The sequence below is a fragment of the Bufo bufo genome, chromosome 11 (genome assembly GCF_905171765.1).
Source record: "Bufo bufo chromosome 11, aBufBuf1.1, whole genome shotgun sequence".
In the NCBI taxonomy this organism is placed as follows: Eukaryota; Metazoa; Chordata; class Amphibia; order Anura; family Bufonidae; genus Bufo; species Bufo bufo.
This window is the reverse complement of record NC_053399.1, coordinates 33,486,023-33,510,134: the sequence shown is the minus strand read 5'-3', so window position 1 is coordinate 33,510,134 and position 24,112 is coordinate 33,486,023. Positions and strand designations below refer to the sequence as shown.

Genomic DNA, 24,112 nt, shown 5'->3' with positions numbered 1-24,112 from the left:
AGCTAAATTCAACACATTATACTGCTGCATTAATATACCAGTTAATTACCCTGCTAAGTGTATGACACTCTGAGGTCTCCTAGGACTCGTATTTTATTGTCTCTTATTTTTAGAATTTTTTTTTCTCTCTTTCCTCTTTCAATATATGGCTATGGGTAAATGCATAATTGCAGGTGGTAACAAAGAGCCTGTTTAATAACCCTGCACAGTCAAATTTATTATGCTTTCTAATATTTAAAAACATTCCAAAAATTGTCCCTTGTTGGGGAAAGGTGCCTTGCAGTGTTTATACTCACATGGTAGTATCAGAAAAAGCAATGGCTTGTTTTGAAGTTTGAATAAAATTTGTTTTCCAAAAATACATGGTTGTTTTAATGTGAATTCAGATTAAAAAATAAATAGGCTTAAGAAGGCTAAGTGATAAAAAAAAAACCAGTGCACTGGTGAGGGAAGAATCCAGGAACAGACTTTTGTTGAATAGTAATTATTTGGCAATGCTTTTTGTATATATATCGGGATGGAGCCATGAGAGCAGCATCAGAACCCAGCGGCCCTTCCTCCAGATTAGTGATGATCGTGCACCAAAGTATTCGGGTGTTTGGCCTGAACACATTGCTATATTCGTGTGCTCAGCCAAGCACCTGAGTATAATGGAAGTCATTGGGAGACAACCAGGCACCCCCTGCTCGGAAGACAAGAGGGTGTCTGGTTCATAAAAAAAGGTTAGAAATTGATGGAAACCCCATCAAAACCCCATCAAAATGGTTTGGAAACAGCATTAAGAGGCTAGCTGGATGCGTCTTAGACTCCTATTATGTACGACATACAATAGACAACCACACAAAGGATATATGCCAAAAGCCAGGTATGTGCAGGCCATCAATCTATCCATGAGACAGATGACAGGCTTAGTCAGCATACCATACAATGGCAGCCTCGTGCACTATGAGATATTCCAAACCTGCTCTCTGACTAAGAACCAGTAAACCTCAAATGGATGGCTTGGGTGGACCTGCACACCTAGATCAATATCATTAGGGCGACAAAAAGTATTCTGATTGTCCTAACATAATATTCAATAACCTTTCTATACAGTTTTGTTGTGTAAAAACTCATTTGCATAAACCTGAGCATATGGGAAAGACATGCAAATGAGCAAAATTTGCCTTGTTTTTCAGCTGTCATAAGACTGAAAACCAATAGATGGCGGTATTGAGTTATGAACAGCGCCCTCTATTGGTTTCACAGTCTTATTACAAGTCTAATATTCTTGTCAGAAGACTATGCAACCAATAGAGGGCGCTGTGCATAACTCAATAGCGCCATCTATTGGTTTCATAGTCTTCTGACAAGAATATTAGACTGAGTCTTATGACAAGCTTATTAGTGTAGCCTTTTGCATGGAAAATTAGCGATAAAAATTAGCGATTAGAATATTTGCGATCTACACTAGGATGATATCTGACACTGGGAAAGCTGGGTAATAACACAATGATAAAATCTGACACTGGGAAAGCTGGGTAATAACTTGCGATCTACACTGAGTTATTACCCAGCTTTTCCAGTGTCCTATATTATCGCTGACTTACTACATAATTATTACATAATATTCGCTATATTGCTATAGGAGTTCCTATATTGCTATAGGAGTTCATCCTGTCTAGACTCCTAAGGTTAGGGGTGGGGCCAGCCCACACCTAGCCACCCTACAAGGGCTAACCCCAGCTGTGCCATGCAAACATGGCTATGCTGGGTGCAATACACAGCATGACAATACACTGCATAACATTACATAACAAACCATTTGCATAAACAACCTGCTCTACTGCAGATTTTCTTTTATATGAATTGCCTGGGTCATATGAATGACAGTTGTGATCATGACTGACCTGCATGATACCATAGTCAGCCAGAATAGTACATGATACATAAATATACACCAGCCGAGAAATACAAAAAGGAAAATCTTTTCTCATGGACACCCTGTTCCTTTTTACATAAATACAATAAAGGGCTCCCCACTGATATCATAATGGTCAATCTAAACTTTGCAGTACAATTTTTTGAGGGTATGGAGAGAGAGGAAATCCATCAATCTAACCAGTTTAAGACAAGGAAGTGTAAGGCCCACAGGTAAATATAATTATAAGAGCCTAGTACAGAGTTGAAAATAAGATATTTTATGTACCACACACATTTTCACCTGATAATTGGTTTTGATGCACAAGGGAAATGTCTGTAACTAGGCCAAGACAGCTAAATACTTAGGAAGTACAGTCGTGGCCAAAAGTTTTGAGAATGACACAAATATTAGTTTTCACAAAGTTTGCTGCTAAACTGCTTTTAGATCTTTGTTTCAGTTCTTTCTGTGATGTAGTGAAATATAATTACACGCACGTCATACGTTTCAAAGGCTTTTATGACATTTATGCAAAGAGTCAGTATTTGCAGTGTTGGCCCTTCTTTTTCAGGACCTCTGCAATTCGACTGGGCATGCTCTCAATCAACTTCTGGGCCAATTCCTGACTGATAGCAACCCATTCTTTCATAATCACTTCTTGGAGTTTGTCAGAGTTAGTGGGTTTTTGTTTGTCCACCCGCCTCTTGAGGATTGACCACAAGTTCTCAATGGGATTAAGATCTGGGGAGTTTCCAGGCCATGGACCCAAAATGTCAACGTTTTGGTCCCTGAGCCACTTAGTTATCACTTTTGCCTTATGGCACGGTGCTCCATCGTGCTGGAAAATGCATTGTTCTTCACCAAACTGTTGTTGGATTGTTGGAAGAAGTTGCTGTTGGAGGGTGTTTTGGTACCATTCTTTATTCATGGCTGTGTTTTTGGGCAAAATTGTGAGTGAGCCCACTACCTTGGATGAGAAGCAACCCCACACATGAATGGTCTCAGGATGCTTTACTGTTGGCATGACACAGGACTGATGGTAGCGCTCACCTTTTCTTCTCCGGACAAGCCTTATTCCAGATGCCCCAAACAATCTGAAAGAGGCTTCATCGGAAAATATGACTTTGCCCCAGTCCTCAGCAGTCCATTCACCATACTTTCTGCAGAAGATCAATCTGTCCCTGATGTTTTTTTTGGAGAGAAGTGGCTTCTTTGCTGCCCTTCTTGACACCAGGCCATCTTCCAAAAGTCTTCGCCTCACTGTGCGTGCAGATGCGCTCACACCTGCCTGCTGCCATTCCTGAGCAAGCTCTGCACTGGTGGCACTCCGATCCCACAGCTGAATCCTCTTTAGGAGACGATCCTGGCGCTTGCTGGACTTTCTTGGACGCCCTGAAGCCTTCTTAACAAGAATTGAACCTCTTTCCTTGAAGTTCTTGATGATCCTATAAATTGTTGATTGAGGTGCAATCTTAGTAGCCACAATATCCTTGCCTGTGAAGCCATTTTTATGCAACGCAATGATGGCTGCACACGTTTCTTTGCAGGTCACCATGGTTAACAATGGAAGAACAATGATTCCAAGCATCACCCTCCTTTTAACATGTCAAGTCTGCCATTTTAACCCAATCAGCCTGACATAATGATCTCCAGCCTTGTGCTCGTCAACATTCTCACCTGAGTTAACAAGATGATTACTAAAATGATCTCAGCAGGTCCTTTAATGACAGCAATGAAATGCAATGGAAAGGTTTTTTTGGGATTAAGTTAATTTTCATGGCAAAGAAGGACTATGCAATTCATCTGATCACTCTTCATAACATTCTGGAGTATATGCAAATTGCTATTATAAAAACTTAAGCAGCAACTTTTCCAATTTCCAATATTTATCTAATTCTCAAAACTTTTGGCCACGACTGTAGATGGAGGGGACTAAGGATGTTCAAAATTTGTCCTAAATATCCCAAAAAGAAAGAGAGAGAGAGAGGAGAGTGAGGAGAATACAGCACTATTAAAAGACCAGTTAATATATGTGATGACTATTGTAGGCTAGGCAATGCTCCTCTTGATTTCTGTGAAAGAAATTATGCAAATTAGCATGTCTAATACCTGTTGGCATTTTAGGCTTAGGAAAGCCAATTTGAATATCTTTCCCAGAAACCAAGACGGACATTCCCTGGGCTACAATACTCCACACATTTACTAAGCATACTAGGTGTTCTCCATGATGAGAATGAGTACCCTTCAGACAAAGCCTAAATATTGCTGAGAAACATAGAGTAACATAATGGTCTCTCTCTCATGGCTATAGAAGATATCCCATAGACCAGATGTGCTTTGTGGGAATATACAGTACCGTGGAAAAGTTTTACACGGTTGAGGGAAAAATGCTTCAAAGTAAGAATACTTTCATAAGTACAAGTAACAAACTTAAAATTGACTAAAGGAAAGAAAAATTTAAATCCAATCAGTATTTGGTGGGACCACCATTTGCCTACATAACAGCATCAGTTTTTCTAGGTAAACAGTTTTCAAAGAAACTCAGCAGGGAGGTTGTTCCAAACATCTTGGAGAATTAACCGTGGATCTTCTGTGGATGTAGGCTTGCTCAAATCCTTCTGTCTCTTCATGTAATCCCAGGCAGACTGGATGATGTTGAAATTCGGGCTCTGTGGGATCCATATCATCACTTCCAGGACTCCTTGTTCTTTTTAACGCTGAAGATAGTTCTTAATGATATTGGTCTATTTTTGAAAGCTTACTTTGCAGAATGTTTTCCACGCATGCCTAAACCTTTTGCACAGTACTGAAGTCTGGTATCATTTTTAGTAAAGATGAGTGAGTCAATTCTAGATCAATCGAATTCGACCCAAATTTTGCACGGTTTGGTGCAGGCAGGCACAATGCAGTGACATCATCATCCCTGGTGCGCCTAACTGCACACAACACAGACCTGCACTGATATGTTCATTATGGCAATGTGGACTAGATGAGTATTTATTTTGGAGGTACTGTATGGGGAACTTAAGGGAGCATCACAATAGGTGGGGTAAACTTAAGGGGTCATAAAACTGTGGGGCACTAAAGGAGCATCATACTGTGTGGGGGCACTTAAGGGAACATCATACACTTAATAGGGCATCACACAGTGTGGGGTGTACTTAAAGGGATTCTGTCATGACATTTTAGGCCTATAACCAAAACATATGGCCAGGTCCGTACTAATAACCTGAATCCGAAACTGTCCTTATTAAATCTGCCTGTGGCTCTATTAGCACATAAAACAGTTTTTTATAACCTGTTATTCACCTACCTAAGGTGCCCAAGGGGACGTCGCTTCATACAGTGTGCCCGGCTGCACCCATCTCCGTCTGGTGCCCAGCGCCGCCTTCCCAGTTGAAATCGCTGCCTTCCTCACCTCAGCCCCGCCTCCGCAATCGTCCGGTCCCTCAGGTTATGCCTAGTGCGCACGCGCGGGATCTGGCAGAGGGACCGGACGATTGCGGAGGCGAGGCTGAGGTGAGGAAGGCGGCGATTTCAACTGGGAAGGCGGCGCTGGGCACTAGACGTAACCCAGTACAGTAGAGGATAGGAGTGATAGTGACCCTGATGAAGTGTGTCATGGTGTACTCCAGCAGGCCGTTGCTCCCTGGGGATCAGTGAAGTGAAAGTTGTAGCACTGAAAAATGAGGCCAGAGTGAAACATAACAAAGTCTCCTTTACTAAGTGCAACGTAGAACTTGAAATACATTCAGTGGCAGCAGGATTTAGTGCAGTTCTTCTCTGGCACCAGTACCGATATGGAGGCAGGTTGGGTGGTGACAGTTCAGTACTTAGGTTATATTGGCCTAGTGGTTGTTTGCTGATGGGTGGCTTGGCTGTAGTCCCTCACCTTACAGATGTAGATGATGATCAGAGCAGTTCACTCTACTGTCTGGAATCATAAGGCTTCACTTGAGGACAATTTGGGTATTTATCCCTGAACAAGAGCACAGCAACTTGCTCCCTCTCCACACTGAGGATACTCAGGAACTCCCCCTCCTGGCAGGAAGCAGGACCAGCCCACTCCTACCAAGAGGGGAGGAACAGGTTGGTTAACCCTGTCCCTGCCAACCTTTGCCATTCTGTCCTTGCTGGGAATTCCAGCCATAAGCAAACCGCAAAATACACGATGCCACCTAGATATAAATTGTAATACCCACAGGTCTTGGATACTACAGTCATTACTATGTATGGGAACATTATAGATTAAGCTTAAGTCTCCGTTCACAGTAATTGTGAAGAGGCTCATATTACCATTTGTGGAAAGCATGCACTATACTATCCAATGTAGTGCCTTGGCTTATTAAAGAATATCCAGCATTGAACAAATAAACCCCTAAAAATTACTTTATTGTTATGCGTTAAAAGGATCCCATAAGGGTCCACTAGATACACACTAGTAGGTATACACACAAAAATTGACCAATAACCACATCCAGAATATGGCTCGTCTCATATGGCCCTGCCCCTAGGAAGTCGCTCCTTGGAACGCATTTGCGTTCCAGCACCCGGAAGGGGCGGTACTGGCTTTGACCATGCAGCCCTGCCCCTGGGAAGTCGCTTCTTGGAACGCATTTGCGTTCCAGCGCCTGGAGGGGCGGCGCCCGTTTTCAGTGCATAGCTCTGCCTCAAGGACGCAGTATTTCCGGACGCATATGCGTTCCAACGGCAGGATATTGGACTAAGGTGGAACACAATCATCCATCAGTGCCAGAATGCAGCGGTCTTTTTAAACACAGCCTGCACACTTGTAGGTGAATCGCCTACCAGGGGGATATAGAACATAGGGGGAGACTCCACCATGTGAGTATGGCATCCTTCTTCTCTGATCAGAGGCTTTTTGAATTGTGGGTACCTACTGAGCGTTGGCATCATTGCTTACAGCTGATGATGTATCTTATTTACAGTGTGGGCTCTGTCAAGTAACCATGGCAGGGGACTGACAGAGAATTAACTAACTGGGTCCACCCCATCTACTGAACCGTAAGTCTGCAATCACTAGCAATTCTATATACATCTAGATGTTTAGATATCGACATTGACCGCGGTCTATGATTGTCTTCTGCCTCATATAGGACGTGGATGACATTATCTGTACTGGATGGAGTCTGAATCAGGCATAAGTATCTTTAAATATATCCCCATCATTTATATGTAGAGCGTTCATTTCATGTGTGCGTGTTTGCGATTTGGCATTTCAGCCGGCATATATCTTGGAGCACTTTTCTTGTGTGACCCGGTTCTGTACCGGTACCTATAGAGTCACTTACAAAATATTGTATAGATTAACTATATAACTACACCTCCTGATGATCCCACAGTATCTACGTGGGTGAAACGCGTCGAGGTGACAGAGGTGTATGACTATATTGTCATCCCTGATTAAGTGTATTTTTGTGTTTGTCTGTACTATGTTCTGTGTCTCTTTTTTGTTTCTTTTCCCATCCAGCTTACTCATATAGTTGGTATCTCAATATCCATATCTCATACCTGGTTTAACTGTCTGCCATCTCTGCGACACCCCTGTAGGGTACAGGTAGGGGTAGCAGTATAGGTACGCGGACAGGGGGCCTCCACCATCAGGAGCCCTCCCTGGGCTGAGGTTTTTAGGATAGGGGTAGATTTAGGGATATATTTTCCCATACCCCAGGTATATCTATTTCTATTCTGGATGTGGTTATTGGTCAATTTTTGTGTGTATACCTACTAGTGTGTATCTAGTGGACCCTTATGGGATCCTTTTAATGCATACCAATAAAGTAATTTTTAGGGGTTTATTTGTTCAATGCTGGATATTCTGTTATATACTTACCCCCATTACATCAATGTCTATTGATCTTGCTGGAATTAAATAATTACCTTGGCTTATTAAATACTCTATTGAAAGCATTATAAAGTACTGTACAGTAGACAATAAAAAACAATCATCAGCCGCCATGTGCAGGTCTGCTCTGATGAACAGATTTAGCAAAATCTACTGAATGTAACAATGTAATTAATGGATATTATTAAGAAATCGTCAATCTGGGCAAGGTGCAGTTACTCTTATTTTTTCAGTGCTGAACCACGATTTGCATAGATGCAAGCAGAGCAGAGGATTACGGAGCAATATGGTGATATTTGCAGAGCATACATAAAGTTGGTTGGAGAAAAGACTTTCTCATTCAAATTAGATGAAATTTCCTTCACCTATAGCAAATATGCGGCTTGCTGCTCTAGCCCTGTGTCTAAATAATCTGGCCCAAAAAAGTAGCTCATTGCCCCCCTCGCCCCGTCCCCAAACAGTATAAGGCACCTTGGGCACATGCCCCAAAAGCCCCTTGCATTGTTGAGATATTAGTATGTGGGGTGGATTTATCATAGTGATATAATGGGGTGGAACAGGTGCATTTTAGAAACAATTTTTATTTAATGTAATTGAAATTTAATTTAAATAATTTTTTTTACAAATAGATCAGCCAAAAATGTGGGAGTCATAGCATACTCCTGCCCCAGGGCAAGAATCTTTATCAGGTTTTGCTTCTGTAGTCTAAGCACTTTTCCCCAACTGTAGAGAAGAGCTATTATGTAAAGGTGTAGTCTGACACCCCCACCCTGACCCAGAAAAGAAAATATATATTTTTTTTTTAAAAGAAAGGAAAAAATACTTACCTATTAAATTCTACTGTGTTCCAGTGCCAAGCTCTTGTTACCATTCCTTACAGTGCCTGGCAGACCAGAATAGTGATGTCCCATCTGTGGTCATGTACACTGCTGCAACTATTTTCTCGCCTCAATGGTGTCATGTCCCGGAGAGGCATGTGATTGCAGAGGCTCAGCAGATTCGTGCCGCTCAGGAATACATATCCGATAACTCCCTTCCCAACTCTGTTATGTGCCAGACCACTTCCTCCCCAGCTCTGTCATGTTCCAGACTACTTCCTCCCCAGCTCTGTTATGTTCCAGACTACTTCCTCCCCAGCTATGTTATGTTGCAGACTACTTCCTCACCAGCTCTGTTGTGTGTCAGACCACTCCCACCCCAGCTCTGTTATGTTCCAGACTACTTCCTTTCCAGCTAGTTATGTGTTAGACTACTCCATCCCCCGCTCTGTTGTGTGTCAGACCACTCCCTCCCCAGCTCTGTTATGTTCCAGACTACTTCCTTCCCAGCTAGTTATGTGTTAGACAACTCCATCCCCAGCTCTGTTGTGTGTCAGACCACTCCCACCCCAGCTCTGTTATGTTCCAGACTACTTCCTTTCCAGCTAGTTATGTGTTAGACTACTCCATCCCCCGCTCTGTTGTGTGTCAGACCACTCCCTCCCCAGCTCTGTTATGTTCCAGACTACTTCATCCCCAGCTATGTTATGTTGCAGACTACTTCCTCACCAGCTCTGTTGTGTGTCAGACCACTCCCTCCCCAGCTCTGTTATGTTCCAGACTACTTCCTTCCCAGCTAGTTATGTGTTAGACAACTCCATCCCCAGCTCTGTTGTGTGTCAGACCACTCCCACCCCAGCTCTGTTATGTTCCAGACTACTTCCTTTCCAGCTAGTTATGTGTTAGACTACTCCATCCCCCGCTCTGTTGTGTGTCAGACCACTCCCTCCCCAGCTCTGTTATGTTCCAGACTACTTCATCCCCAGCTATGTTATGTTGCAGACTACTTCCTCACCAGCTCTGTTGTGTGTCAGACCACTCCCTCCCCAGCTCTGTTATGTTCCAGACTACTTCCTTCCCAGCTAGTTATGTGTTAGACAACTCCATCCCCAGCTCTGTTGTGTGTCAGACCACTCCCACCCCAGCTCTGTTATGTTCCAGACTACTTCCTTCCCAGCTAGTTATGTGTTAGACAACTCCATCCCCAGCTCTGTTGTGTGTCAGACCACTCCCTCCCCAGCTATGTTATGTTCCAGACTACTTTCTTCCTAGCTCTGTTATGTTCCAGACTACTTCCTCCCCAGCTATGTTGTGTGTCAGACAACTTCCTCCCCAGCTCTGTTATGTGTCAGACCACTCCATCCCCAGCTCTGTTATGTTCCAGACTACTTCCTCCCCAGCTTGTTATGTGTCAGACCACTCCTTCCCCAGCTCTGTTATGTGTCAGACCGCTCCTTCCCCAGCTCTGTTATGTGTCAGACCACTCCCTCCCCAGCTCTGTCATGTTCCAGACTACTTCCTCCCCTGCTAGTTATGTGTCAGACCACTCCCTCCCCAGCTCTGTTATGTGTCAGACCACTCCGTCCCAAGCTCATTATGTGTCAGACCACTCCCTCCCCAGCTCTGTTATGTTCCAGACTACTTCCTCCCCATCTCTCTTATGTGTCAGACCACTCCCTCCCCAGCTCTGTTATGTGTCAGACCACTCCGTCCCAAGCTCATTATGTGTCAGAACACTCCCTCCCCAGCTCTGTTATGTTCCAGACTACTTCCTCCCCATCTCTCTTATGTGTCAGACCACTCCCTCCTCCATTCTACTGTGCACCAGATGTCTTCCCTTCCCTCTATCTTTCCTAGTAGTGTTATAGCACTATTAACCGAACTTCCTTATCAAATGTGTGCCAATTAAGCAAGTGAAATGCTTTAGTCTTTTTCTACCCCTCTTTCCAATAATATGGGTCTGCTCCTTGCAATGGAGAGGTAAACTACAACAATAGATTTACTAATTTCCCTTCCACAAATATCCATAAAACCAATAACAGTGTTCTGAGCGATATATTACCCAATAAAATACATTTTTTTAATATCTACCCAGTGATTAACTTTAAGCAATAAGCAATAAGTGAAGATACATTAGGCAGGATCTTAACAAGAAAATGAAAAAGTTTATTGATTGATGAACAGCAATGCGCTGCGCAGTCTCCGATTCCTTCCCATTCAATGTCATAGAGATACGAAATTTACAACAGTAATATGTGAGCACCGTTACAGGCTTTGTTTTCTATAATATGCATAAGGCTGTAGCAGCTGCCTCCTGGCCCTAGTGCCCAAAGGTGTAGCTGCCACAAAGAAGACACCAACATGCTAGATGGGGGTTCCTGTTATGCATTTTTGCATTGGGGCCCCCGAATTACATTTCTTCTAGAAAGAAGTGTACCATCTGCATTGTATGCCGTTATCGCAGAGCAATTTGCTATAACTGGAATAGCCAAGCAAATTAAGCGAAGTGAATTAAAAATGAAACGTGGAAGATCTCTGCTGTGGTTTAACAGAATGTCTGCGTTTTTTTTTTTGCTTTGATGCACAATTTATCCAGGCGTAGTGGTAGGGAAGATGGGAACTGATTCTGGAGTCAGTCTCTAATGCTGCGTATAAAGCTTGCGCTTACTGATCAGTCATTAGGCTTAGATGGGAACCGCTACAAATGAATTGGTTTTTTAAAGGGGAATAATAGACAGCCGGCATTATCTCACACACCGCTGAGTGTATAGAGTTTTTTGCAGCTGCTGAATTCTAATTTGCTCGCTAGCAACATTTGTGACATTAGCATATTGGAGCATATGACATGACAATAGAGCTTACTCTATTATTTAGAGTGCGGCACCATAATATCTCTTTTAAAACCGGAACGTTCTGCGGGGTATTGTGCAGCAATATGTTCTAGGCAGGAGGAAGACAGAAAGGGCGCAAGGTCATAAAACGCATGCATTTATAAAAAAAAAAAAAAAAATGGGAAGAAAAAGTCAAACAAGAAAAAACAAAAATTCTTAATGTTGGATATTTTACATGTTCTCCTATAAAATATACATTTGGATAGCTGTTCAGTATGTTGAATGGAATGTGCAGTTTCTATTTTTTTAACTAAATACATTTATATATTGATATATTTTATTTTCTGATTGTATTTTTTTTCCCAATGTTTTTACATGCATGGGGAGGTGGCCATCTTTCCTAAGCTGTGAATGCAAAAGACTTGCCTTACATCAGCCACATGCAGTGTCAGATTGAGGCACTTAGAGCCCACCAGTAGAATTCATCCTGGGGGCCCACTCTAAAGCTACATGCATGTACTACCTGCCCACACAACCCAGATTCACCTGTTCCCCCTGAGGGCCTGTCCCAGCCTGGCCACAAGGACATAAGAAACATCAATCACCAATGATGTCCTAGGGGAGTGTTGTGGGCATGCTCTGCAAGCTGTGTATGGAGAGGGGAGAGGGAGAAGGAGCTGAACTGTCTTCATCACCTATTGTCAAAGATCGATCTTATGTTATCTGCCTCTAGGTGTTATCTTATTGCAATCCTCCTTGTGATCTCTCTGCACAAACAGGAAGTGTCAGTTAATTATGAGGCTCAGTATGAAAACTGCAAGATTTCAACATTTCTGTTAATACACTGGAAAATTTGAAAAACATTGCAACTTTTTTTTCTTCCAAAGATAAGTTTAAGATAACAAAAAAAAATTAAATAATAGATTTTTTTGACTACGAACTCCCTTTTAATGAGGGGACAGAAAATTTCTGGGTGTGATAAGTGTTGTTAATATGTCTCTGCTATGCCTAAGAAGTAACTAAGAAACCTTCCTCCACAAAGGAAGTGACTGTGACAAAACATTGCAGAGTCAATATTTCTACTAAAAGGACAGGTGCATTCACGTGACCATATTTTTGGATTGCACATGGACCCATTAATTCTACGGGGACGCAAAAAAAGGCAGGCAGCACACGGATTTCATCTATGTGTCGTCCACATTGTCCGTTTTTTTGCGGACAAGGATAGGCATTTTTTCAATCTGGTCTGCGAAAAAGTGCACGATGCACACGGACCCCATCCTTATTTTGCAGATCTGCAATTTGCAGACCGCAAAATGGATACAGTTGTGTGAATGCCCCCTTATTAAAATATCTAGCAAAAGAACCTAAAATTCACATTCTTCCCATGAGGACTATTCACTATCTTCTACTGTGAAGTGTAAGGGAAGGTATTTCTGGTAGAATTCGCCTGTAGACCTTCCATCTTATATTGGGTGCCAGAAAACAACATAACCTCAGTCTGATTTGTAATGAGTTTTGCAATATGCTCCTCACAGTAAAATAAGATTCAGGACATCTGAGCTTTCCTATGAATCGCGATAACTGAATTTCAAATAACTTGGCAGAAGAGAACAGGGTAATGATGTACTGAGGACTTTTTACTTTCAATATTAGGCAGAACCACTTTAAAAGGGTTGTCTTGAGTTATTTCAAAATTAGCACCACGTCATGCTGTAATAGCTTAATGCTATGTACTGCTGAGGCCAATGGCTGGCTGCAGTGGTCACGTGCTGTATATTTTTACATCCTACTTAGTGAGCAGAACCAAATCTGTGGTGCTGAGAATGGCGGGGGAGGAACAGGTGGGTATAGGAAGATTTTATTTTTTTATTTTATTGCATTTACTGGCATTAAGCAAATTTTGAAATAAATTGGAAGACCCCCTTTAATCTTTTTATAACTGCCAAACTACTTTTTTATTAAAGGGCCTTTTTTATGGCGTTAACTGGGTATTCCCATCTCAGACACTAAGGACACATCACTAGGATTTGACATCAATGTCAGATAGGTGCAGGTCCCACCTTTGGGACATTTTCCTATCTCCAGAACGGGTCCCCATAGGAGAAGTAGAATGCATGGTGCAAGTGCAGAAACCCTCCATTCACTCCTATAGCCTCTTGGAGAGAAATCTGTGCATGCGCGGTTTGCTCTCCTTCAATTCATGGGCCCCATTCTGGAGATAGGAACGGGTCCCAGAGGTGGGCCTCGCACCTATATGACATTGAGATGTCCCAATGTCTGAGATGGACAGACTCCTTTAATCTCTACGTGGATATCAGGGCTGTCTAATGACCGCTTAGCTTCCGCTGTTACACCCAGGATCAGAGGAAGCTCCCATCCCAGCCATTTAACTGTTTCACTGCTGATGTCAATAGTGACCACGGCATGATTAAAAGAGCCTCCCCCTTCCCCTATAATCAGTTGACTCGGCATTTCGATGACATGATTACGTATTGGGTGCTGTTCAGTTTTAGATGTGGGGACATTAGAGCTGTCTTGGCACCTAGCGTGCTGTTAGAGAACACTGCCAAAATGTGTAGAGCCAGAAAAAGAAACTAGTGAATGGTGTCATAAAGTGGTTAAATCCCTTTATAAGATATTCATGAAGGGATACTCTACCAGGCAGGACCATCCCTACTCTATCATTGAAATAGCACATGTCACAAATCCCAGAAGCAAACCACACATTGGAGCCAGCTGGCATCAGGCCTTAGGTATATGTAAGTGTTAACCATTTTCACCTCTACGTACACCCACTAGTGGGTGCTATGTACTGTATGGTCTCTATGCCGGACCCCTCCACCTTTCCAAATTGGAGGAAAGTCTTGTTTAGCTGGATAGGACTGCATAACTTGCACAAACAGCCCGCTATTTAACCCTTTATAGCCAATTTGCACATACCCTTTAATTTTGTGTCTTGCGATAGGTGCACTGTGGTGGGGTTGTCCCAGTAAAAATATTGTTTGTCATTAAATTCAGCCTCTAAACTTTTATAAACTTTTTTTGTATTTACACTTCATGTATTTTCCATCCCATAAGACATGGCAGTGCTTCTTATGAAGCGAATATTAATGAGTGCATCCATTATGGAAGCGCTCATTAGTACACAGACCAGGGACAGGGAGTGGTGAATATACCGCTCCTGGTGCTATCTTTACTTACTGCTCCCTGGTCTTCCGCCGATGCTGCGCTGCACTGGGTCCTTACTGCATATGTCAGATCGCGGTGCAACACTGCAGGAAGCGTGTACCGGATCTCCTGAGTGGCGGTGCCATGTGGAGCAGGAGAGGTAAGCTCTTTTATTTCTGTCTCATTTGAGGTCTGATGAGGATTTGGGGTCTGATTTGGTGGTCTGATCTTAGTTCTGATTAGGATTGGGGTTCTAATCAGAGGTCTGATGAGGATTGGGCATCTGATGAAGATTGGGGGTCTGATCTGTGGTCTGAAGAATATTCGGGGTCTGATTTGGGGGCCTGATGAGGATTTGGGTCTGATCTGAAGTCTAATGTAGATTGGAGGTCTGATCTGAGGTCTGATGAGCATTGGGGTTCTAATCTGAGGTCTGATAAAAATTTGTGATCTGATTTGGGGTCTGATGAAGATTGGGGCTCTGAACTGAGGTCTGATGAAAAATATACAGTACAGACCAAAAGTTTGGACACACCTTCTCATTCAAAGAGTTTTCTTTATTTTCATGACTATGAAAATTGTAGATTCACACTGAAGGCATCAAAACTATGAATTAACACATGTGGAATTATATACATAACAAACAAGTGTGAAACAACTGAAAATATGTCATATTCTAGGTTCTTCAAAGTAGCCACATTTTGCTTTGATTACTGCTTTGCACACTCTTGGCATTCTCTTGATGAGCTTCAAGAGGTAGTTCCCTGAAATGGTTTTCACTTCACAGGTGTGCCCTGTCAGGTTTAATAAGTGGGATTTCTTGCCTTATAAATGGGGTTGGGACCATCAGTGGCGTTGAGGAGAAGTCAGGTGGATACACAGCTGATAGTCCTACTGAATAGACTGTTAGAATTTGTATTATGGCAAGAAAAAAGCAGCTAAGTAAAGAAAAACGAGTGGCCATCATTACTTTAAGAAATGAAGGTCAGTCAGTCAGCCGAAAAATTGGGAAAACTTTGAAAGTAAGGGCTATTTGACCATGAAGGAGAGTGATGGGGTGCTGTGCCAGATGACCTGGCCTCCACAGTCACCGGACCTGAACCCAATCGAGATGGTTTGGGGTGAGCTGGACCGCAGAGTGAAGGCAAAAGGGCCAACAAGTGCTAAGCATCTCTGGGAACTCCTTCAAGACTGTTGGAAGACCATTTCAGGGGACTACCTCTTGAAGCACATCAAGAGAATGCCAAGAGTGTGCAAAGCAGTAATCAAAGCAAAAGGTGGCTACTTTGAAGAACCTAGAATATGACATATTTTCAGTTTCACACTTGTTTGTTATGTATATAATTCCACATGTGTTAATTCATAGTTTTGATGCCTTCATAGTCATGAAACTAAAGAAAACTCTTTGAATGAGAAGGTGTGTCCAAACTTTTGGTCTGTACTGTATATATATTTTCTATTTTTCTCCTTTAATACCTTGATGCATCTTATGGTCAGGTGCATCTTATAGAGCAAAAAATATGGTTTAAAAAATGCTCATACCCCCAGATACTCTTGGAATAACATAAGAACAGCACCACCTGCTGTTTCTATTAAACATTCTTTCTGTGTCCATCTCAGCAATTACAGTATCACCGTCTTGCTCTCTGATTTGCTCAGTATTTCTTCTGACACGCAGAAAAGATGCTGCAGCCTCAAAAGCAGCCATCTCACACAGCATGTGCGTCCACCTATGAGCATTTAGTGAGGTGGAAATAGAAAGACTGGTCATTAGAAACAGCAGGTGATGCAGGTGTAAATACAAAATGTATTAGAGTAATGGGCTGGATTTTACTTTAAATAATATTTTTATTGGTTTAACCTTTTGTTGCAAAATAATGGATTTGCAAAATATGGATCCCTTCCATGGTCAATTCTGTATTTAGTCTCACCCCTATCAATAAAAAGGGCTCTTCTCCTCCTCAATAGGGACCAGATCTACAATTTGCGGAACGGCCCCACAAGTCCCAAATAAACACAGATGTCTGCCTGGCTCCACGGAAATGAATGTGTCAGTGTGCTATCCGCCAAAAAAAAAAAAAGGATGGCACACTGACATTTTTTTTTTTCCTGTCGTGTGCATGAGCCCTGACGGATAGGAAATTTGGAGGAAATACATAATGCATGAAGAATTGCTATGCATCTATGTATAAATAGCTGGCTTAGGACATAATCATCTCAGGTTAGTAAATAGCTATGCCATATTAATGCAAGGGGAAAAAAATGAGTATAAAAAAAGGCAAAAACTGAGAGGTCCAGCTCTAGCTGCCTCGTGTGACTGTGGGAAGGTGGGGTGGCACATTAACTGCTGAGCCTCACAATTGAAGGCTGCTAAGTGCTGGCATAGGTCAAGAATTGTTTGAAATGTTGTAAATGGTTTCCCTGGGTAACAGCAAATCAGGTTCTCCAGCCTCCAGAGCTGCATCTCCAAACCCACAGCCAGGTACCAGCCTCAGAAGCAGAAGCAGCAGCAGCCACAGCAGCCAGTGTATGACTGCAAGGACAGAGAGCAATGTCTGGACTGCAGGGACCAGGGATAGCCTGCAGGTGCCTGTAAACTTCACCCCACCAGCACCACCATGAAGAAGCACTCAGCCAAGGTGGCCCCTGTCGCATCCTTCAGTGTCTCAGAGCTGCATGCAGCTATCATAGACGGTAATGGTCTCTTGGGTGGCATGGGGGGGGAACTTCTCTGCTACTCAAGTTCATTGCACTTGGATAGGGGAATTCTCTGCTGGAGGGAGATAGATGCCTGTGGATCCCCGGCTTGTTTTTTGTTATTGGGTGAATGTTTGTTATTTTGTTGCTGTTGTGTTTGTTTTATTTTGTAGCAAGTATTTACAATGTCTCAAGACTGTAGATGATCTGCTCAGATAGCTGCACTGATGTGGAGATGATTATGTCACCATTTGTATCTTCAATGCTTTAACATGTACTAAGTTGATGCAACTACTTACCTTGATGCCTTGAGTTGTGAATGTTGCAAACTTGGCTCTGCCAACACACTTGACACTCTGTGATAGGCAAAGCTTACTTTCTCCAGTACTCAGGCAAGCGAAATAGAGGATGTTTTGTGCAGTAACTTTAGGATGCTTGGAGTTCTTATCATAGGAGAGTATATGTTTCTTTTTGTGTTTGTTATGGAGCTCTGTTGTAATGTGCCTACTGATGTAGTAGTACCGAGTTTGTCATTTGGTGCAACATGTTATTGCCTATAATGTACTGCATTATGTTAAGTCACTAAGAAACCGTCAAGTGACAAATGTGACCTACTCCCCCATCACCTTGAGACTGTACGTATCCTTGCCTTGGAGGTAGTTTATTCACCCTAACAAGTGCTGCAGTCTCCTCTTCACCTTGAGACTCAAGATGAATCAGAACCATTTAGTACAGTTTGCAATGGTAATGATGAGTATCGGATTCATTACCTAGAGGGGCATTGTTTTTTTATTTTATTCACTTTTACTTCTTCGCTCTGCGCTAATCCTGCAGACTGTCAAAGCCATGATGAGGAGTCTTCATTAGAATGTCCTTGTAACCCCTCGCTGTCCATCGAGCACAGTCGGTGGGTCTGCGGTACGTGCTCTGATCCTGCTGCAGTCCCCCCTCTCACAATATTCACGTCTTGTCTACGGTGACAACAACCTGACGTCAGCTCTTATGCTCAAAAGAAAGAGAGGGGGAGAAGAAATAGCGACGGCTAAACTGTGACAGTAATAATCTGCGGCTGTCCAGATAACCTTGTCCATGCTTGAAATAATGTGCAATGCCGTATGCGGTATTTCTGCCGCATGGTACTTTACAACAGGGCGACTGTCGCGCCGGATGTTCCAGATGATGTCTCGTTTGATTGCCATGAAATAATATGGGATGGCACAGAGTAAAGGGTTAGGACAGAAGTTCGGGGCATAAGGGTAAACAACGCAGATGCACTGTGGAAAATATCGGGCATTGGTTATTTCTGTGTCGTCGCAAGTGGCTTGCAATCTGCATACTGATCTGTACCTATTTTATACGGATGGGTGCTTAAGTAGGTGCTGGTATATTTAGCGCAGATGTACCCTTGTGTCATTGGGTGGTGAATTCATTTCTGATATACTGGGTGCAAATACCCCAAATTTTATGCATAAGTCCTTGAGTTGTCCTCTTCTAATAAGTTGGTGAAAATGTTCCTTCCGACTGGTTTTTAGAGTCCTCCATGGCAAAGCTGACTAGCGACGCAGTGATACTGTGCTGTCATGCCAGTGTGATCTTGAACATGGCACACTCAGCACATGGAGCCACTATTTTCCTATATTACGGCTCACTGTGCACCCCCATTATTGACTAGAAGTAATGCTTCAAGGGGTGAATATGCAGCGGGCCAAACCGATGCTAGGGGTCTCTTCCACAGGTGTTATGTGAGGTTTTATAGTTTTTTGTCGTGACATTCCAGCAACGAGGGACTAAGCCCCCCTATGTAGAAGGTGATGGTGGACCCCAGGTGCAGGAAAGCCAGAGTGGTGTAAGGGCTACCTATAGCGTCCCTTTTGGTGTGGCGTTTGCACTTGTCACGGGGCTCCTACCTGGATATCCGGAACCCCCAAGCGTGGTCGTCCGTAGGCCTATGGACCCAGCAGAGAGGCGCTGCTGGCTGGCACACAGCCTTCCCCTTACAGGGGGCACTCTGAACTGAACTACTGCAGGCTCGTCCAACAGGGACGAGGGCCTGCTGCTTCCCCAAGCAGGGGGGTAAGCTAGACTTAATCTCTCCCCAAGATGGGGTAGGTTAGACTGACCTTCACTAACACTGAACTCCTCCCTCTCCAGAGAGGGCTAGAATGGAATAGAAGGTTCCACTCCAGGGAAACTAGCTCTGCCAAGATTGCCGCCATCTGCTGGTAGACCAGGCACATTACATGGTAACATAACAAGAATAGACATACAGATTTTGCAGGATATGACAATAAGTATGCAGGGTGACACAAGGTACACCATTAAGGATAGTGATGGGGTTTTACAAATACCTCCATTATACATTTTCTTTTGGAATATGCCTTTTTTTTGGAAACCTCTGTGCACCTCTGTTTAATATCAGTCATAGAGAAGGTATATTTTGGGCCTGTGTCTAAGGGCACCTTATTAGGGACACGTACAATATGGATCTCCTAATATGGCCCTTTATGGGAGCTGTAATGATGGTCCTATTAGTAGTACCAAAAACAAATATAATCAAAGAAAGCCGCAAGATATGAATAAACTCACTCTAGGGAACAAAAAGAGGACACAAGATGACATGTTCTTTATATGTGACATTACCTTTGACAGGGTGACCGACAATTTTTTTGAGGACCACTCATGGACCTTTTGATTGTTCAATGTGGGCAACGATAAGCAAAACTCTGTTTCCCTAGTGTTGCCAGTACAGGATAATGTACTTACGAGGAGATGCAGAAAATAGCTTCTTCTAGTGCCCATCGGTTGTGCCCGTCTTATCATGTTCGGGAACACCACACGGTCCATAATCTAGATATGAATTTCAATTTGCTCTTTCAGTTCAGGAACTGTCTGGGATCAGTTTCACAAACCTACCCTTCAGGTAACTCCCATCATACACCCTTAGGTCTGGTCACCCTTTGCCAGGGGTGCATCTAGCCTTTCTGCTGCCTGAGGCGAAAATTGAAACGGCACCCAACCCCTCCAGCCCTACTGTTTAAGGCATACAGCGATACAGTTGAATATAAAGAGATAATCCCACAGCCCTGCCACTGCCCCCACTTGTCTCTAGGTCTTGCCACCTGAGGCAATCATCTCACCTGGCCTCATTGGTGGTGCACCCCTGCCCTTTGCTGACCGTACGTTCTTCTGTGAATGAGGCATGAACTCAGCACAGCGACCTATGTGAGGTATGGTTGAAAGTACCAAATCTCAGACTCCTCAGTTAACTACTCAATACTGCCCCCTTTGCAGACAGTCCATCTGGAGCATTACCATCCCCTGCTAAGAAATGGATGAACAGCGATGTGAATTATTCTTGATATACAAGTAGACGCCCTTTGGGCTGTGTTTACTTTGCAGTAAAAGATGAATAATTCTCATTAACGGCAGTAATAATGACACATAGTATCACATTTTAATATTACGGTTCAGTTTTCAGGTGTTGAAGTGTAAAAACTATTAGATTGCTGTAATTGCAGGAGACCATAGCCCACTCCTGCCTGGGGGATATCATGAGCACCGTTCATGGCTCGCTGTGCCACTAGCAGCGGTGACTGACTCATTTCAATTTCAAAGGCTTGCCTAATAAAAGGATACCCAGATTCCTAATATAACCTGTAATATTATATTGGTTGCATTTAAATATGTGGAGGATAACTAACAAGTTGCATTGCTTGGACAGGCTGCCTGTGGTGCACGTCTCGTGCAGAGGAAGCAGTCTCACCCAGACCCTGGAGTCTAAGGGGTCCCGATGGTGGGGGCCCCTGTTACAGATTATGTATTGGACCCAATTGCTACACTGTGCCAAACGTAGTACGGTTCATGAAAATGACTGATCCATGCAGGTTTTCTACAACACATGTGGACAGCATAACTAGTTTCTGGTTTGGTGTTCTCCCCTAGACAGTCTATTGCAGGGATAGGCAACCTCCGGCACTCCAGCTGTTGTTAAACTACAACTCCCAGTATGCATACTTGCTCTGCTCCTCTCAGAACTCTGAATGGAGCGTGTTGGGAATTGTAGTTTTACAACAGCTGGTGTGCCGAAGGTTGCTGATCCCTGGTCTATTGGGTCTAACCTATTTAGGTCACCCGGTTTTCAGATCTTAGCGCCTTTCCTTCCTTGTATTACTGTTTATCCCTGGTTCTGCTGCTGTGTTCCTGCCATCATGTGACATTTTCTGGAACTTCGTAGCATTTGCAGGAAAGTTTGTCAAAGCTTTCTTCAAAACAGTTAGTGGTTGTCTGGTTTGAAAGGGTTCACCACCATTTGGTAGGTTTTCGGCAGACCCCCTTTCCCTCTCCTGGCCAGACTTGCAAAGGAAAGCATACTTACCTTTTCCCCACCGCTGGGTCCCTGCTCCTTCATGCCGCTGTGAACATCAGCTTTGACGCTGCTGCCGCCCATAACTTACCGCAGAGGTGACCTGACCCTTTGCATCATGTCAATTGGTCATGTGACACAAGTGAGGGAGTGTCACTGCTGCAGCTAGTCATTTGCTGCAGTGGCGTCAAAGCAGATGGCCTGAGGAGGACAGTCAAGGCTGTAGAGCTGAGGTGCTGGGACCCAGCGGTGGGTAGCGGGAAAGTATACTTCCCTTTGTAGTTCTGGCCAGGAGGGGTGGTCTACCAAAACCCACCCCTGAAAGGTGGCCAAGCCCTTTTTTACATACCCTATTAGAGAACTCTAAGTTAAGGGTTCTTGTCCAGGAGCCTCCTCTCTTGGAGTGTAGGGTGATTACAAAGAGCGTCTCTCTGGAGGACCTATCGTGTCCTGTAGTACACAGTCAACCAACTGATTTGAATAGACACTGTGTAATGCTTAGTTTTTCCTGTGGTGGCGCTGCAGGGAAAGTGAACAGAGTTACTGACAGGTTTGGTGGACAATGAAACTGTGGTAACTGCTCGTGCTTGTTGGCACATCAAAAGATCTGGGTCTGTCTGGAGACTGTAGGCCGTGTGTGTTACCACTGCTCCCAACACCTCCTAACAGCTAGGTCTGAATGGCCTAGATAGGGGATAATTTGTCGAAGTGACTATACTGCTTCTCTCAGTCCAATGATTCATCCAAGTCGGTCAACTGTGCAAAATGTTTTCGAGCTTTGTAGAAGCATGTCTAGTAGTTAACGATCTCTCACCAAGAGGTACACTACCCAAAAGTAGCCTCTAACAGCCCCTTTATAGGCAGCAGGGGAAGCACTTTGCAAGACCCAGTGTCAAGTCGGTCTGACTTGGTGGTCTACTCCTGTAATCATTTACATGTCTGCCTGAGACATAACTGCATGTTGAGTTTTGTCTTCATTTTTTTTTTAATGAGTGTATTTTATTCTTATATGTCAGGGATGGCCAACCTGAGGCTCTCTAGCTGTTGCAAAACTACAACTCCCAGCATGCCCAGACTGCCTACAGGTATCAGCCTACAGCAAAGCATGGTGGGAGTTGTAGTTTTACAACAGCTTGAGAGCCACAGGTTGACCATCCCTATTATATGTCATGTCCATTCTTGTGGTCTACCCTTCACCTTGTACAACCTGACATATTGTAGAAGTCAAATATGTCTTTTTGCCTATCCCTCAAAAGAGGGGGTAATCTGATTTGAAGGGCTACTAACTTTTCAAAAAGATTTTAATATGGAATACAGACATATAAAAAGTTTAGATTAGTGTGGGTCTGAGTGCTGAGACCCCCACTAATAGGTAAAAAGAGGAGAGTGAGACACATATACAGTATCTCCTTGCTGAAGGAGACAGGTTCAGTAGAAGTCTATTGGCCTGTCTTGATTCCATCCTCTGCAGGAAGGAGGGAGAGCATGATATGCTTGTGACTCTCTCCCCTTGTTCTAGAGATCAGTGGGGGTCTTAGCACTCAGACCCCCACCAAACTAAACTTTTGATATAGCTCTATGGCATATTAAAAGTTTTAAAGGATAACTGTCATATTTTTTTTAATTTGCTAGTTTATTAGAGCTAGGCATGTATACCTGAGTTAGTCTGTCAGTGATTGCCAAAAGATCTGTAATTACCTTATAATAACAGCTTTCATTAATGTCCCCTGTCCCTTTCCACCGCTCCCTTAAAAAACCGTCGCTATGGCTCATCTGTCTCCGGCTAGGAAGACAGAGGGGCGGTCCTTCACACTGCATGCCTGCATTAGGCTTCAGAGTGAGGAGGCGTGTCTGTCAGTAATACAATCTGGTTGGCTGGCAGGAAGCTGCTGGCTACAGCAAGTTTGTATGTGACCTGAGGGAATGCAGTTTTGGCCTCAGAGAACTGGCAGAGGAGCCATCTTGAGGAGATCCTCGTAATGTAGGATTCAAAACAGCCGTAACTAAGGGGGAAACTCAAGGAAAACAGTGGTAAGTGAAGAAACTAACGACTGCATTATGCATAATGCTGCTGCAGCAGTAACATATGCTTAAATTGATTCTTTGATGAAAATATGACAGTTAGGCCTCATGCACACGACAGTTGTTCTGGTCTGCATCCGAGCCGCAGTTTTTGCGGCTCGGATGCGGACCAGTTCACTTCAAAGCGGCCACAAAAGATGCGGACAGCACTCCGTGTGCTATCCGCATCCGTTGCTTTGTTACGTAGCCCCACAAAAAAAATATAACGTGTCCTATTCTTGTCCGTTTTGCGGACAAGAATAGGCATTTCTACAATGAGCCGCCGATTCCGTTCTGCAAATTGCGGAAGACACTCGGGCAGGTTCAGTTTTTTGCGGATCTGCGGTTTCCGGTCCAGGCCTAATCCTTTAAGTGTATGTAGAACAAATCCAGTCCTACCTTTAG

At 43.5% G+C, this 24,112-nt stretch overlaps 1 protein-coding gene across 3 annotated transcripts in view; it reads left to right on the top strand.

Annotated features, from left to right (window-relative positions):
- The window catches only part of SLC35F4 (solute carrier family 35 member F4), a 245,902-nt gene that overhangs the window by 108,994 nt on the left and 112,796 nt on the right, over nt 1–24,112 (top strand). Inside the window, exon 1 of one of the 3 annotated variants that reach the window (XM_040411661.1) lies at nt 17,205–17,280. The exons of the other annotated variants lie outside the window; for them this stretch is intronic. Within the exon in view, the coding sequence (XP_040267595.1) occupies nt 17,205–17,280 (76 nt within the window). Of the gene's footprint in view, nt 1–17,204; nt 17,281–24,112 lie in introns of those variants that run through there. 3 annotated transcript variants of the gene reach the window in all.